Below are 18,562 nucleotides of genomic sequence, written 5' to 3' on the forward strand. Positions count from 1 at the left end.
GTCTTTATAACTTTATAAGGAAAATATTATTTCTATTTTAGAGATTATTATATAAGAAAGACTAATAGGCTTGTCCAAAGTCCTAGTAGGGTGTCATAGCCAGAAGGCAGATCCTGGTCCTTTCTGACTCTACGTTCAAAGTGCCATATTGGTGAACAAAATATCTTATTAAAATAAAACACAGAGGGAAGAGCTGAAAGGGGAACCTGAGCCCTAGAAAGTCGTGTGTCCAGATCAGGCAGCCAATCTCCTTTCATGCATCGTTAACAAATTAGGCCTTTGGTACCAGAAGGAGGCAACACCACTTCCTGGCGCTCACTGGGGAAAGCAAGGCTCCTCTGGATCACTGTCTGGCTCCAACCGACACCCACAAACAGGTCAGAGCCGTACAAAAAACCATGCCTTAGGAAAACAGGTTCTCAATACCTGTTGGTGGATCTGATTCCATCTTTCTGCCATACTCTAGGAAGGGCTATGACTTTCATTTACTAGCACGGTTCTCAACGCTGACACCAGAATCCAGTGGGAACTTTCAAAACACACCCACACCTAGAGATAGAGGAACACTGGTGATGAAACACCTCTGGAGACTGTTTCCTCTTTAGACCAACTCCTTTTAAAAAAAAAAACAAAAGTTATTGTTCTGTTTTTCCTTACATGGGAGACAGATGCATAGCCGGCCTGACATTCACTAACTTCCTGGAATATCTTGAGCATTTCATAGGAGAGACAGAAGTACCGGTATTGCAGTAAACCTGAGCACCTTTATGCCTATATTTTAGCTCTCCATGGTCGTTTCATAAACACTAATATATACTGTTTGGCCATCTCTGGAATACTCACTAAAGGTAATATAACAAATATATCATTTTCAGACTCTCCTCCTCAGCAATGCCTTCTAGTGTGACGCAGAAACAGTCCTTATGAAACATTTGTGAAAAGGAGAGCTACCCTAGGAGAAAGCACCACCCGGCTGACAAGCATTTGCCGCTTGCCCTCTATTCTCTCTCTCCCCCCATTAGACACAATGGGATTTTTTTGCCAAATTTGTATTCCAGAGGAGCCATGAAATTCCCTCAAAGTTCAACATCAGGCCTGACTTAAGATCTTTGAGGCCTCCTGCTAATATCATCCCCCTGCAGCTGCCTCACTAAGGCGAGCTTTTGATCTGTACTATCTGGATTTCAAGCTGATATACACACAGCCTCTTTGATCTCTTATTAAGTGGCTTCTGGTCTCCTGATGCCTTTAGTCTTGCTGCACTGCGGTGTTTGGAAGTCAGTCATCATCCTACAAACTCCACACACCAGGAGCGGACCCCCTTCATTCACCCCCTTCGCAGGCTTGAAAAGCAATCTTTAAGCCATGAGAGAATTTCCCCAGTAGCCACAATCAATCCACTCCATGAACACACTACTAAGAATTATTTTCCAAATGAAGCAGCTTAAAATGATTTAAAGGATACAGAACTTTCCCATAGAGGGAAAGGAAGCAAATCCTCTGTGAAAAGAAATCTTCAGCCCAGTTGGCACTGGAGCTTACAGTACTTTGATGTTAATAAAAATAAATGTGGATAGGATTCAGGGATGGGCAAAGATTGGGACTTTATCAGTCCCAAGTTCCATTAAGCAAAAGTGACCTTTAAATGCAGCTGTGTGGTTTGTACAGAATATATTTCCAAGAACACGGATACTGCCATTAGTAGCAGACTGACTACATTTTGCTCAGTGCCAATATCTTAATCATACACGGATGAACTGGAACCAGAGCTCCTTTAAAACAAAAAAGAAGAAGAAAAAGAAGAAGATAAAAACAGCAACAAAAGAAAAAAACCCAAAGAACAGATACTGGTGGCCATGTTATGAGATCCCATGAGCATTAAAGTGGAACTATATAATAACTTACAATATATTACTGTCCTGTAGATCTTAGATTCTGAACCCAACTTAATAATGTTAATAATATAGGTACTACTACATGTTAAAATTATATCAATACCTATCAAATTCTATATCCCAGTTTCTATAAACTAATCAGTTGGCATGAACGTAAAGATACTGGGCTTCCACAAGTTACTAAAGACTATATAATGATAGTAGCATTCACCCAAAATCTCAAATCTTGTGGCAAAATTAGAGTCCTTAATTTCTTCCATTTTTAAACTCAATCTTCTGATAAAGAAGATTAAAACTGGTGGAAAAAATAGGAATAGATTTTGGGGCACTAATATCATAGTCTCAATATAAATAGTTTATGCCCTCTCTTAACTATAAAGGTCAATAAATTAATTACTGACAATATAAAGTTGAAACAAAGTTGATAGTTGTATACCGCTATCATTTAATCTGTCTATATCATGGAAAACCATTAGCAAAACCATGAATTATGCACTTACTTACACTTTATTTTTCAGGAGAATTATCTAAACAAGGAAATTATATAAGAAGGCATCAATTTTAAATAGTCTAAATACATGAGTCTGACAAACATTTATGTGCAAGCAGTTTGGTAAAAATGTACCAAAATTTAAAAGATAAATGCTCTTTTGATGAGCAATTCCTCTTCTAGGAAGTTATCACAAGATTTATTCGCACCTTTTTATAAGAGAGTATGACAAGGATATCCAATACAGCCTCATTTGAAATACCCACCAACTGGGTACAGGAGCTTGGTTAAATAAATTATTGTACAACAACAATAATATACTATGCAGTCATTAAAAAGAACTAGATAGCTCTATAAATACCAAAATGAAAGAACATATAATTGAGGGGAAAAAAGCAATATGCTGAAAGCGTGTATGACATATTCCATTTATGTATTAAAAAATAAACAACCAGCAAACTACCACTTATATAATCATGTCTGTATAAAATATCTCTGGGAGGATAGACAAGAAAAACAGGAGTTTTTATCTGGGAGATTAAAAATGAGGGATTATGGTCAGAGGTAGATATACTCATCACAGGATACCATTATGTACCTTTGAATTTTTATGCCCTATGTATATATTACTTATTTTTAAAACATTTCTAATGTGCACAGAAAGTCATTCTGTTGCACATATGATAAGAAAAAAGCCAACTCAAACCACATGCATGAAATGTATACACTCCCTTCATATAATGTTTAAAAATCTTTTAAGGAGAATTCCATTTAACAGAGTAGTCAGGCAGAAACTGCACACTAGGTTCTTCTCACAAATACTGAGGCATACGTTATATATCCAAGACTCAGCAATACTGCAATTTTTTATATTCATACTATTTAAGTTTTATAACCCATTTCTTCTAAGAAACATTAATCACTGTTAATTTTTATAGGGAGGAATATTTTCACTATTATTTTTAATCAGCCATCTTTTGCCTTTGGTCTTTCAAACAGCTTTTTAAAGTGTTACTAAGAGTATTTATATATGAATCACCTCTCAATGGCTGTGCTATTATGCTTTCTATTTTTATCTCTCTCAGTGGCTGAGATAAACCCAAAGCCTTTCAAAAATATCTGCTTTGACAAAAATTGAGTTCAGTCCCCATATCGGGAAGGGAGAGAACTGAGGAATGGGATGTGGGAGGGAGGAGAATTACTGGTTAATAAATTTTACCTGCTAAATCACTGAAATTCAAAAGTATCAAGAATGGCAATATCATGGCTAATGTTCAAAAATTGGATAACGTTAAACATTTCCAGTGAATTATAATCATGAGGGGTTATTCAAAGTTCAACATAAATCAAAACACCAGAAAATATCCACTTGCGATGTTTAACTTAAAAGGTCAAATGAAGGTAAAATCCACATAGTTACAAATTTATTTCAAGCTTTTTGGTAGGAATTAAAAATTACAGACTATCAGACTACCTAATAATTGCTTCATTACTGAACATTAGCCCACAACAAATTACTTGTACTAATTTAGGACTCAAATTTGTAATTATTTTCATTTAAAGCAATAAACACTAGCTCTTACACAGTGCATATAAGCAAACTATATTAATTTTTAATACTTACTAAACTTTCATATAAGCATTGAAAATGAGATAGTATCTAGCAGCTTGTCTTTAAGATATGAAATGGTTCTGCAAGCTGAAAAAAACAGGAAGATCTGCTGCAATAAATTTATTACAGGGACTCACTGTAATAAAATACCCAAGGAAATACCACTCATAAGTAAAGAAGCAGTATGTGTGGTGGTTAAAAGCCTAGATTCTGGCAGCTAACTGCTTGAGTTCAAACTCTATTTCTGCCATATACTAGCTGTGTGAATTTGGACGAGTTACTTAACCTCTCTGTGCCTCAGGTTCCTCACTTCTAAAATGAGGATAATGATAGCACATATTTCATATGGTTCTTGTGAGGAAAACATTAAGTAATTACAACAGTGCCTAGCAAACAGCAGACACTCACTATATGTTAGCTATTATTATTGGATTTGTATTAATTATTTGGATTAATATTAGGATTAGTATCAATATGAGCATTAGTGATATTCCAAGGAATAAAGACATTACACATAAATAATGGGGAATCAAGACAAAGATAACTAGGGCACAGTATGTAATCATACCTAGAAACTGGCAAAAAACTATACTAATAAAACTTATAACCAAATTTCTGAAGAGTTCTATATTGCTTAGAAACAGAGTACACAATTAAGCCATAATATTCATGCTTTTGACAAACTATGCACACCTCTGTTTTCTATGACATGATCTTATAAGGCATGATGTTACAGTGACCAAGGACTCTTCTAATATGGTATACTTACAGGGCCAGATTTTAACGAGCCATGGCATGAAGCAATGCCTAGGCACAGTTGAGACTAACAAATATCCTACCTCCTTTCAAATCACAGCCAAAAAAGCTACAATCACTTCACCCTAAAATTTAATGAGACTAACAACCTGAATCATATTTACTAAGTCTTCCCTGTTGCTCTCTCCTCTTCCTTTGCCCCAATTTATTTAAAATGCCTTTCATGAAAATGAATTGCCACACATTCCTCTTTGGCCATACGACTGAGCTGTAGAACTGTATATCAGATTCAGCTCTTTCATTGCAGGTACAAAGACCTGCTTATTTTCTCTGCTCAACTACACAATTTCCATCACTGGTGAATCACTGAATCCCCTATCCAGACTGCCATCCCATCGTTCCATGGCCAATTCAAGATCCTTTATGTTCTCACTCATCTCTTCCTAAAGCTTGGCTCAATTTACATAAAAAGCAAATTTCTGGCCAATAATCCACAAATGGGTAATTCACATATGGCTCATCAAGAGTTGGCTGCATTTTAGAACGTAATTTTACAATTAAATTTAGACTTCACTAAACATCTACTAATTAAAAGCATCTACTTATTAATTTTCCTAATCTAGTTAAAAGTTGATAGAACACAAACATATTGTAGTATGGCTCCATCTTTGAGGACAATATCAAGACTTCTTGTGTTTATTTTCTAAATTAGATTATTACTAATAATACATTTCCATAATAATCTAACATTTCCCACTTCTTTACATGTTAATTTACTTAAACCATAATAATCCTTTGAGCTAAACATTATTATCCCCATTTTATAGATGAAGAAATTGTAAAAGCACCTACAAAATATATATTGTATATAATTTTGTCAGGCTCTTGACAGAGTTCTTATTTTTCTAGAGAAAAACTCAGTAGTGAGAAAAGTGGTTAACTGAAATTAAAATACCAAAGTAAATTTGCAATCTCTTCAATACTGCTAATACAGGTCCTTTATAACCTGGAAACTCTCCCACTATACTAAAATCTTTTCACTGTGGCTAAGATGTTTCTACAGCACTTCCTGTACAAACTATTCTAAGCTTGGGGGTGAGCGTGAAGCTCTGCATCAGCCCTATTCAGATGCCTAATAAATCCATACAAGAAGCATCAAATTCAATAATAACCAGGAACGTGGCCTTTCACGGCTTCTGCTAAAACTTCACCTGGCCTTGCAAAAAATATTTCTGAACTTTAGAATTTATTACCTAATTACGACAAGAGGTGGTATAACCAATTAACTTGCCCAAAACCAAATTTTAAATTGTGTTTACGTGTCATCTAAATGTCACGGGGATAACAGTTCTACATACCACTGACAAATGGTGAAAACGTGCTGTGTACAACTATAAGTGTATTTAAGATTGACTTAAGAAAAACATTCAGTTTAAGACTAAATGTTTTTTCTTCCAAGGTTTAGCTGCAGAAATAAATAAGCTGAGCCCTTTAATGTGAATCAAAGTAGCATTTAGAAAATGAAGTTTTTTTCTATCAGTTCTCCAATAAGCACAAAAGCAAGAAGAATATCTAACACTTCTTTTGCAGCAAAATTACTTCATATAATTTGTGCAGAAATAAACATCAGTATGTGTAATGGTGATTGTGAGGAAGATGGGATAGGGGGACATCTAAAATTTTACAAATAAAAATAAGATCCAAAAAAAACCAAAGGTATGTTACAATGCATATATATATATATTTTTTTAAGTGTAAAACTCAGAACTGAAAAAGGAATTTTTCTCTTAAGCAGGGATTACACTGTTAAAGACTATCAAGTTTTTCTTTCCATCTTTTACTGAACTTTTTGTTTTTCTTTTTAATTTCTGAAGCACTTCTCTAACATGTGCAATATTCAAAATATAAAACTTGCAGATAATGTTTTTTTAAGAGGGTAAGAGCAATCATTATGATATATTTATAAGAATGCAAAAACATATAGATTGATAATGAAAATGTAGCTGAATATCTAAATATCTAAAACCACATCTGAAAAGTGTTTTCTAAACTAAATCCCAGTTATCAACATGTTAACAAAAAAAAACCCATTGAATATGTTCATTTAGTCCCAATTAATTTTGGCTAGCCTAAACTTTATTCAATCATTCTGCAAATGTTTATCAATCACCTACTATGTGCTAGGTAATAGAGCAACACTGGAGAGGGAAAAAAAGTATCAATACGTGCCATTTGCTTTATATTTATATGCCCTAATAATTAACCAATATATAAACTTCCAGAATCTTACAGTATTAATATTTCTTGAAAAAGATATTTCCCAAAATATGCATTTTTTGGAATCAACAACTCATAATTCAATAATATTCCAAAGAGAACTTCCAATAACGAAGAGGGTTATCTGGCACAGAAATATGCCAGCAAAAATAAAATAGATATAATCTATTTCAGTAATCTTAAAGCACACTGCCAAAATATGGAATTTAATGTTCTTACATAATGCTCAAAGTATTTTTCTTTCAATCTATTCCTGATTGCCTTATTAAAAAAAATTGATTTTTATATCACTTGGCATTTTATGTGCTTTGATAGAGTACATTTTGCTTTATTAAACCACAGTGTCTTTAGGCAGCACTAATGTATTAAAATATGCATCTTAAAAGTGAAGAGATTTCTTGCCAACAGTTTTAATTCCCCATGATAGTCAGATGGTCTAAAAATACTATAACTGGTAAACTGGTATAACATATAGATGTCTTACTGTGACCTTTCACGTTGCCACCCCCAAACCAAATGCATCAGTAACTTTACCGTAGTTATAATTGGGGTACACATAAATACATAAATATTATATGTTCTATATTAAATATAAATATAAACTTCACCAAGAACATTTCTACTCAGTCACACTCATTGAGATTAATAGGTCAGCAAAACTATAAAAACCTTCACGTTAAGGAAAGGGAGAAGAGAGTGAGAATTGGGAATGACTGCTAATATGCATGGGGTTTCTTTCTGGGGTGATGAAAATGTTCTTAAATTAGACTGTGGTGATGGTTGCACAACTCCAAATATACTAGAAACAACCGAACTGTATGCTTTAAATGAGTGAACTTTATGGTATGTGAAATATATCTCAATAAAGCTGGAGGAAAAAATCCTCCATATAAAAAAATTCATCAAGTTCCAGTCTCTAAAAGCATCCCTGGGTATAAAACTATTCCTTCCCTTATGTCCACTTATTACATCATCTATCATTTTCTTCACTAAGGGAGCTATCAATTGTAATGGTAACAACGGAAATTATAACACCCCACCTTTGGACAGTAGCATTATACATCAAATAATTCAGTTTTGCCTAAGTCAGTGGATGTCTTAAACAATTACTACTTCATATAACTTTAATACAAACTAATTGCTCCAAAAAGCTCTGAACAGGTTCTTATACCTGGTAATCCAAAATGCTGAATCCCAAGCCTTTATGATCTTTTACTAGTTCAACAATCTTGACTTCAGGAGACCACAGGGCTAATTCCCCATCATCATCTTCTTCAGTACTGACATCTATGTTGTGGTCAGCCTGAAATACCAAAGAACATAAATGCTTCAATACACTGTCCTTTCAAGCTTGAAAAGAATTAACGTATCAGGAATCTCATAGCTTCTTCTCAAAATGAGGATACTCTTTGGCATGCATAGTTTTTCTTTTTAATCTTTTTAAAAGGGGCATGCACTGGGGCACATATACTTTAGTATAAAACCTTCATGAAAATTCAAGCACTTAAAAAAACAGGTTGTTCATATAGTTTTTGTTTTGTTTTTTTTTATGTTAAAGTGTCTGTTTCATTCAAAGTATTAACACTGACCTCTTATACTAAAATGAGTTCTGTCATCCCAGTAGAAGCATAAAAGGAAAAATATGCAATTTAAGAAGATATGAAAACATCACACAAAATCAAAGCTTTTAAGATATTTAAGTAGCAATACCTGAATTCATAATTACAGTGAGAGACAGAGAGAAAGACACCGACACAGAGGCCAGGACAGGACAGAGAGATATCACTTCTGTTGGCTCCAAGTTTTCAAGAAAAACTTTACTAGAAAAGTAAGGTGAAAAAAAATCCAAGTCTTTGGGAATCATGTAAGTCTAAAAACAGGTAAAAATCAGAGTTGAAATAATGAAAACCTGATCTTGGAGGGAGGAGGTCAACACAACTACTCAGTACACAGATCCTCAGCTGCTTTCCCTGACTCCACACCCGCACCTCCCCTATTCCAAGCTCCCTCCTTTCAGGGAAAAGAGTCACTGACACATGGAATTCTAGGAAGCTAAATGACAGACGGTCAATGGGTCGACTACGCAGAAGGAGAATAGCTGCTCCAACCTTCTGCTTTTATACTATTTATAGTATTGGATTATATTCATGTGATTTATCTTCCCCAAATACTCTGAACTTCTATCTGAGGCTCAAGAATTATCTTCTTTTTCTTTGTGGCCCTAACAATTAACAAAATGCCTGGCTTCTAGGCTAGAATGGTGTGGGCTGTCATAGAGTTTACCATGGTTATCCCCTCAACCCGCAACAGTGCACGGCTTATAGTAGGCACTCCATAAATGTTTGTTCAATACATAATGAATCAATCACCCACCTTTGAGTGGCCTTCCCTTGAAACTCTTTTTAAATAAAGCTATAGACTAAATAATAGTCTTTAAGAAGTCTACTTCTAAAAACTTTGAACGATCTTAGTAAATAAAATGGAAGTAAATAAAATAAAATGATGTACTTCCTATGAATATAATTTTGAGTGACCTGTATAAGAAAACCCATTTAACGGAATCAAAGCTGGCAGATGTGGCAGGCAGAGGGACCCCTCTATTATGGAAGAGTAAGGTACCATAGCTAATACAAAAACATCTTGAAATGAGGGCTGGACCAGATCTCAAACTGTCCCTGCAGGACATGGTGGATTAAATCTAAACATGGGAACGGTTTCCTAGTTCTTGAATTACAGAACTTGAAATTAGTGGGAACGTTCTGGATCAATAAACATCTGTTTATATCAGTCTGATGTGAGGAACTGATAGATTTAAAAAGAAAACACATACTTTCCAATAAAAAGTAAAGTTACAATGGTAATACAATACAATTGATGTTCTACCGAGGCATTTAATACCTTTACTGATTAATAAGCATTAGAATTTTGTCTGAGCTGCTTAACAATATAGGGTCTAAGAACCTAAGATCGTATTGAGATAAATGAAAAAAGAGAGACAGAAAAGAGAGCCAGGATTTTAAGAAACCACATATAATTTTAAAACCCAAGTTTATAGAAATTTCAAGGCATCCAACATATATAAGATATTATACTCCAACCAGAAATATATCACTTTGATACAATCAATTCCGCATAACTCCTGTATTTACAGAATAGAAAGCAATCAACTAATGGGCAGCAAGGGTGACATTGAGCATAATTCAAAGCTGTTGTTTACCCATTGTGGTAAAGTATGACAGATGGGAGCACAGAGTCAGCAAGCGGAGTTGGTGATTTACACACCCTGTAAGATTAGATTAACGGCATTTTTATCAATAGAGGTAAGCTATCACCCACATTTAATTTTAGTAAAGATTGCAAGAATCATAAAAGCGTGGCATTTGAGTCCCTTCCTTGAAACATGTTTACCAAAGATAAGCATTAAAAAAAATTATCAATCAACAATCAATAATTTACTAAGCACTTTGTATATGTGCAGTAAAGAATAAAAACACCAAGAGATACAAAATAATTCTAAGATTTGGCTTCTGCCCACAGGAGCTGACAGTCTTCTTGAAAAAACAAACTTAATACACACTAAAGTATCTGTGACTACAGGACAGTGCTACACTCCTGTATTTTAGGAAATCACAAAAAAGGACAGGTGGACAGGAGGAGTTGAGAACAGCCATAGCTAATTTTTACTGAGCACCGTCCTTATGCAAGGCATTGTGCTAAGAACTTTGCACACATTACTTCATTTCCTTCTCTCACCACAGATGAGGTAAGTACAATAAGTATCTTCATTTTTCAGAGGAAGAAGATCAACAGAAAGTCAAGTTATTTGCTCAATCATTCAAATCATTAAGTGGCAGAGGCAACATTAGGGTCTATGTACCTTGAAAATCAGACCGTAGGTAGGCAAAAGGGAAGCCCCTGTGTATCAAAACTGGTGTTAATGGAATTATAATCTAAAAGAGTCTGGAAAGGGGAAAAGTGACATAAAAGTTACAAAAACATAATTTGGAAAAGCATGTGCTTAAATCTGTTTTCATAATTACAATGCTCTTTAAAAAAAAAAAAAAAACTACCGGGAGCACAGAAAGTGTTATTTTATTCTCTGACCTTCTGAAGGCTCTTACTGCAATTTTTACTCATTTCAAAATTGGTCATAGATCTTCATGTTTTTAAAGCTCTGAAAAAGGGAAGCCCATTAGATATTCAATACTTACCAACATCTTAAACTTGTTAAGATGAACTGAGTTGAACTGGGAGCCAAAAGTAAGGAGTTCAGGTAATTACTAAAAAAAGGTTTTCTAAAATCGAAGTGCATGCACATTAATGTTACCAACCTTTCAAGTTACCAAAAAAAAGAGTAAAGTTTCACGACATTAAAGAATAGTAACAATTTGAAAAGCTATGCATTGTTGCCTTTGAGAGCTACTGTTGTCAAACAAAAGAGGAAGTTTTTCCCTCCCCCTTCATATCACAATACACTCTCAGGACATCCCTGATGAAGGGGCATGCCTATGGGAACCACAGTGCGAGTATTCATTTAGTACCTCCATTTCAGGAAGAGAGGTTTCAGTGGTCCTTGGTTCATCTACAGAGGCTTCATCATCAAACAACCGTCGACAGCAAACCAAGGTAAAGGGGGGCGGCACTTCTTTAAGAAAGGAGACTGCTTCTCGGCGAGATTTCCCATAGAGCTGCACTCCATTGACCTAGAAAGATAAGGGATAAGTCAGAATTGAGGAGGCCCCAAATGAAAATAAAACAAAAATCTCTTGCTTACGTCAATCTATCAAAGTGAAAACAGGATAATCGTTTTATTTTCCCTGTAAACAAAGGGCCTAAATTTAATCATTTTAGTAGTACAAAAAAACAGAAATCCCTAAAATTTATAAAAATTAAGGCTAAAGTTTAACTGAAATTGGGTGAATAAAGTATAAAATGTGCTCAGAGTACAACTATTACTGGGTATGTGATTTGCCTAATTTTTCACACCTCCCTGCTTTGTCCTTTCTATACTACAATGTTGTATTCTCTCATCTACTCCCCATCTCTCCTTAAACACACTAAATATCAGGGATAGCCTTCTTAAGACCGCTTCCTTTTGCTTTTCATTTTGTAAGCATATCAATAGAGATATTAACACTAATTTTTAAGGCTGTTAAAAACTGCTCAACTTACAATGTGTAGGTAACAAAATCTAGGATACTTGGCTGTCAAAATTTAGCAGCAGTTCACAATTTTCTTTCACATCCCATAAACTCTTAATACCATCCTAGAAAAATCACATCTGTAGAAAAGAAATGCACATAACTTTGCCTCAGATCCATTCTTACGTACTCTGCTGACACAGCCATCAAGTGTAAGAAGTGTGTCAGATTTTCAAATTGTTTTATACAGGGGTCTCACGTGTTTAGAATAACAAAAAGATAATCAACTATTCCTTATTAATGATTAATGCTTATCGCCAAAAGATTATCTAAATTTCATATTATATATAGTGCATAGTAACAATTCTTTGCACCAAAGATGATTTAGAAACATGTCTATTCTAATTTTTTATATATATGACTTTAGCTCAAGGAGCTCTCTCATCTGTCTGCCACTCCCAAAAAGCTGAGGCATAAACACAATCCAGGCAACATATAATCTTTTCACTTCTGACTCCTACCTTCCTGGCAGGGTTCAGCAGCATTATTAGTTTTAAAAGTATTTCCGGTCTGGCCTTAATTTCTGACAGGTGCAATGCTAATGTCCAGATAACTGGCAGGGTTGACTTTCCTGGGAGGAACGTTTCCACTAAATCTGTCAAAATTGCTCAGAGAATAAGAGCACAGTGGGTTTTTGGAAGCATCCCATCAACAGTGGTCTGAGCCCAGAGTCATTCATCCCTTGGAACCACTCTCACCTGTAACATACCCAGCACTTAGCCATCAGACCAGACAAAATCTGCCTGCCTTTTAATTATTTACAAAGAAATCACCACATAGTAAAGAGGCCCACATGTGTTTCAGGGAGCTAGTCCTAAAAAGTAAACATTGTCTCCCAGGACTTTATGACTGAGGAAGGGGTCCAGCAGATAGCAAGTTCTTCCTGGAAGAACTGCAAGTCAATCTTCACACAAAAATGGGGAGGGAGGTACTTGCCACTGGTCACACCATGTCCATGGTGCCAACCAGTGCCATGAGCACAGAAAGTTCTAAAACCAACCAAATGGGGAGTAACATACTGAAAATAAAGCAAGCGGATAGATACAATCAAAGCAGGAATGCTACTCACGCACAAGTATTTTAGCTTCTGTTTCACATTACTTCAACAAATTTGAAAATCACTTTTCAGGTTTTTATCTTGGTGTACATTTAAATATTTATTTAGCTCATTATTTATTCATTTGAATTGTCTCCAATTATTATAGCAATGCCTGGTAGTCCTCCTCACCACTCTATATGGCTAAAGGGATTGGTCACATTTCCCATTAGCAACTCCTATGTAAGGGGATTTATGGCTGCTGTAAATAGTTGCTCTGGGCTGAGACTTGGCACAATGTTCTAACCCTGAAGCATATTTGTGTTCCTAGTTTTAAGCTCTAAGGAGTACATTTGACAGACAGACAGACACAGACACACACACACACACACACACACACACACACACATACAGTTCAGGAGTTTATTTGGCTAACTTTACAGAGACTTTTTAATTTCTGTATTCAGTTGCTCAGAAGCAGCCAATTTTTTTTTAACACCTTTATTGGAATATAATTGCTTTACATTGTTGCGTTAGTTTCTGCTGTATAACAAAGTGAATCAGCTATGCATATACATATATCCCCATATCCCCTCCCTCTTGCGTCTCCCTCCCTCCGTCCCTATGCCACCCCTCTAGGTGGTCACAAAGCACCATGCTGCTCTCCCTGTGCTATGCGGCTGGAAGAAGGCAATTTTTATTTTAGAGTTCACAATATTTTTCTACACTCTTCAAACCTCTTAAGTACTGTCAAGTCTCAATTATTCAGACTTTGTGACTAGAAAACTGATACACATGTATTCATCTGCCAAGTACATAGTACTGGACAAGTACTGTCCCACTACTTCATTCAATCCCCATTCCATCCTATCCTATAAAGGTTGTTTATGTCTTTTCACGGTGGTCATGTTGCCAGTATCTCACAGTGAGATAATGTATAAAGCATTATCTTTACATGGACAATATTCCATTAGATCCTCACAAACATAGAGTGAAGTAGGCATTTATTGATGAAGAAAATGATTCTCAAAAAAAGTGACATGCTAGGATAGGACATACGGTTCAGCTGTGGCAAACTCAGAACCAAAAGCAGCTCTGACTTGCAAACCTGTGCTTCTTTCCCTATCCCAAGTTCTTTCACTAGAAATCTATACTTGTGAATTCAACCAGTCTTCATGCTACCTCATTACATCACATTCTATTACAAGGGAGAAGGCCCATGGAATTCCAATCTCGGCTAAGGCACAAAGGACTCAGTTGATGGCTGAGTCACCTACACTTGCTCTACTCAGATCCAGCCAACATTTCTTTATCACCTACCAGGTACTAGTAGTGAATTATACTTAATGCTACTGAGTTGTAGACTAAAAATGCTTTAAATGATACAGTTTATGTTATTTTTATTTACCACAAAAAAGTAAACTAAACTGGTTTTTACTCATATTTCCATATCTCTCAAATAAATATATCTCATTTCTCAATACCTAATAGCTACATGTTATGGCAATGTTTTCCAAATGGTCTCCAATCTGCAGATTATCATGTGTGACACCACAAAGTTATGTCATATACTCTGCAAATAAGAAGAGAAAGACATGATTCGGCACCAAAAAACCCGTTAAGTGACAGCGTAAATTCTAGGGCATTAATCCACAATAAACATTCCAATACCATTGCTTGAACACCTCTAAAAATAAGCCATTTACTACATCTTAAAACAGGACCTGGCCTCCCAGGCTTATGATAAAATTTGCCAATAGTCACAGCATTTTTCTCTCCGACCTCAAAATTCAACTCGGAATTCTCAACATACTCCTCCAGGTGACTGAACACTACTTAAAAAACCCAACAAGAAACCTATTTGCTATTCTTGCCATCCCACTTTAAGCAAATATAAATTTTAGAAAGAAATCTCTACTTCAAGGCCCATGGGATTCTAATCTTGGCTCAAGCAACTAGGTTGACTCTATCAAACCCAACCTAGGACTTCCTGTGGATCTAACGCTTGAGAGAACCCTCTTCTACACAGCCTTCTCAAAGTTTAACCATTCCCCGTATCTTTTTTAGAAGCTTAGAAAGTAGTGTGATGTATTGAAAAACCAGTGAAATGGGAGTTAGAAAACATGAACTAAAGTCATCACTCTACCAGCGTATAAAGTTAGGGGAAATCAATGCCTTGTTTTTGTATCTGTAAAATTAAGCGCTGTTGCTTGGTTTGTCTGCTGTGTTAGCTACAGAACTTTCCAATCTAACAAAATCTCTCAAGGCAGTCATGTCACAGCAGAAGTGCTCTAGAATTGCTCTGACTGAAGAGAGGCTGAGAAGCCTGAGTGAGCCCAGTAGAGGCTGCCATCATGGCGGGGAGGGAGTCCCAAGCAGACAATCTGAAAGCTAGTCAGTAACACATAAGCCTGAGGTTACCCAGCTCTAAGCCTTACTAGAAATAACCAACAAAACCTGCAAATAAATGTGACTACATGTTCCAAACAAGGGTCAGAGGTTAGATTCTTAAAAAGAATTTTGAAAAAAAAAAAAATACTAATTATGCTATCAAACTAAAACAGGACATTAGCTTCTTTCTTAGTTAATCATTTAAATAAGCACTCAAAAGGACATCTCAGGAGTCCCAAAAGATGGCGAAAATGAACTGAAAGTACGTTATCTACTTCACTTATCATTACATAAGTTGTTAGTATTTTTCCTCATCTTTATCCTTCCCAGCTTTACAGAAATATAATTGACATATAACATGTAAAAGTTTAAGGTGTACAGTGTGATGATTTGATATATATATTGTGAAATCATTACAACAATGAGGTTAGTTAACACTTCTATCACCTCACATAGTTACCATAGTTTGTGTGTGTGTGTGTCTGTTTATGTGTGTGGTAAGAACACTTAAGATCTACTCTTTCAGCAACTTTCAAGTACACAACACAGTTTTGTTAAGTACAGTCACCAATTATTTTCCAATATAAGTAGCTCACATTACATTGGTATTGATGATGTAACTCTGTGGATTTCTGGTGAGAACACATTCTCCTACAACTTAAAAATTCCTGCCCTGTGTCTTTTTCCCCTCAAAAATTTTACCTCAAGAAGCTCATCTTCTGGCTGTAGGAGGTTCAGTGTATCAAGAGGACCACCTGGAGCAATTGAAGAGATATAATGGTGCCCATCAAAGGAATCCACCTCCATGCCAAGCCTCAGAGTGTGAATGGGCAGCAGCTGCAACAAAACACAGAACAGTAATATAAACACAACAAGGACACATCTGGCTGTTAATCCTCTATCAAGTATTTTTTTGACACAGAAGCCCCATCCCCTGAATCAGATCACCAAAATCCCAAAAGAGACAATAAGGGGAAAACTAGCCTCAAGTAAAACATGAAGTCATTTGTCATCTTGTTCTCACTCTTGTCCTTTCAGATTCCTTGAGAATGGAGAGACAGACGTACAAAGTCTCCAGTTCTAAGCTCCAAACTTCCTATAGTTCCCAGTATGTATTCTGTGTTTCACTCTTCTGCAGGGCTTCCCATCCCTCAGGACATCTAGCTCCTTTATATTACCTAAGTTCCACTCACACTTCAATACTAAAGCAGTATCACTTCCAGGAAGCCCTTCCTGATATCTGAGCTAACCTGCTTCCATCTGGGGTCCAAGATCACACTGTACACATCTCCATCACAGCTCACAATACACTGCTTTTAAAATTCCTATTTTCTGGGCTTCCCTGGTGGCGCAGTGGTTGGGAGTCCGCCTGCCGATGCAGGGGACACGGGTTCATGCCCCAGTCCGGGAAGATCCCACATGCCGCGGAGCGGCTGGGCCCGTGAGCCATGGCCGCTGGAGCTGTGCGTCCAGAGCCTGTGCTCCGCAACGGGAGAGGCCACAACAGTGAGAGGCCCGCATACCGCAAAAAAAAAAAAAAAAAAAAAAATTCCTATTTTCTTAACTGCCCCCCGACTGCTTGAGGGTATCTTTTCTCTCTATAACCTCAGGCCCTAGAATAGTACCAGGCTTCTGAAAACGGGCTCATTACATGTTATCTGAACTAATCCATGAAAGGTGGTACCTCTTTCAAGATGTCTTTTTCCATCTCACCAGCTTAAGAGAGAACAATTTCTGATTTGGGGGAGGTATGGGTGTATAATAAGAAAGGCAATCATTATTCTACTCTAGGATTGGTTCTGTTGACTGAGAAGGATTCATATAGGTTCAGATATGAGCCAAGCATTAAGAAATTCCAGCCAATGTCAAGGTAAAAAGATGAGCGTCTTAGTGTTGTTGGCTTTAAAAGTCAAAGGCCTTCACCAAACTCTATTCCCCCGACTTTCAAAATTGGAACTAATGGTTTCTCATTGTGGATATATAAACTCAAACATGGTAAATGATACTACAATAGTTTGTTTATCCAAAATACCAGGCCCATCTCTAACTGTATATTTGCTAAGGAGAAAATTTTACACAAGGTGGCAATGCATCCACAACGTGGCTCTTTCCGTATTTCCTTTCCTCTGCGATCACTTATCCTGGAGCTTGTCACCTCCCCTTAGTCATCTGCTCTGAGTCCTCGGAGTTCCACAGGCCTTGCTTCAGACACCGCCTGGGGCTCATTTCCATCCCACCACAGACAAACAGACAAATGTGAGGGGCAAGGCATCCAGCTGACTAAGGCCTCAATGGCTTAAAACAGGCAGGAGGGGTTCCTGGTCTTGGGCTAATTTTCTGAAAATTAAGTGCTCTTGACCAGCAAGCACTTCAGGATCTACAGCCATCTCTGGCAATAAGATATTCTAGCAATGCGAGGGTAAGACTGCTTTTACTCTTGTTGCCTCTCTGTGATCTCTTTATTTCTCACTGTTGCCACCTCATTCTGTCTAGTCATTGTACCAAATCCTGTATATCAAGCTAGGAGACATTAGAGTCAGTTTCTTTAGCACTAAAAGGTGAGTAAAAACTCTGAGAAATGTTTCTGTAATAACACTTTACCCATCCATCTCTGCCAACTCTCTTCCTTCCTTTGTTTATGAGCAAAACACTACGGCAGGGAGTGGTCAGTGGGTCCACCTGTAGGTCATCCCCAGTGCTGTGCTAAAGTATGCTTGCAAGAGCAGATTTTTCAATTTTCAGGAATTCTGCAAGCCAGTTGTTAATGACAGCCATTATTAAATATGAAATTATAAGATTACAATTAAATAAATAATATTAAAAATAAACGTACTGGGCTTCCCTGGTGGCGCAGTCGTTGAGAGTCCACCTGCCGATGCACAGGACACGGGTTCGTGCCCCGGT

General features: G+C 36.6%; 1 protein-coding gene across 5 annotated transcripts in view; it reads right to left on the reverse strand.

Annotated features, from left to right (window-relative positions):
• Positions 1 to 18,562, reverse strand: part of PATJ (PATJ crumbs cell polarity complex component) — a 353,415-nt gene that overhangs the window by 258,571 nt on the left and 76,282 nt on the right. For all 5 annotated transcript variants that reach the window (XM_029230615.1, XM_029230612.1, XM_029230614.1 and 2 more), the window contains exons 15-17: positions 16,361 to 16,495; positions 11,572 to 11,733; positions 8,202 to 8,333 (exon numbers count right to left, since the gene is read on the reverse strand). In XM_029230615.1, the coding sequence (XP_029086448.1) occupies positions 8,202 to 8,333; positions 11,572 to 11,733; positions 16,361 to 16,495 (429 nt within the window). The remainder of the gene's footprint in view (positions 1 to 8,201; positions 8,334 to 11,571; positions 11,734 to 16,360; positions 16,496 to 18,562) is intronic.

This window comes from Monodon monoceros, unplaced genomic scaffold (genome assembly GCF_005190385.1).
Source record: "Monodon monoceros isolate NGI ecotype Baffin Bay Population unplaced genomic scaffold, NGI_Narwhal_1 Super_Scaffold_18, whole genome shotgun sequence".
Lineage (NCBI taxonomy): Eukaryota > Metazoa > Chordata > Mammalia > Artiodactyla > Monodontidae > Monodon > Monodon monoceros.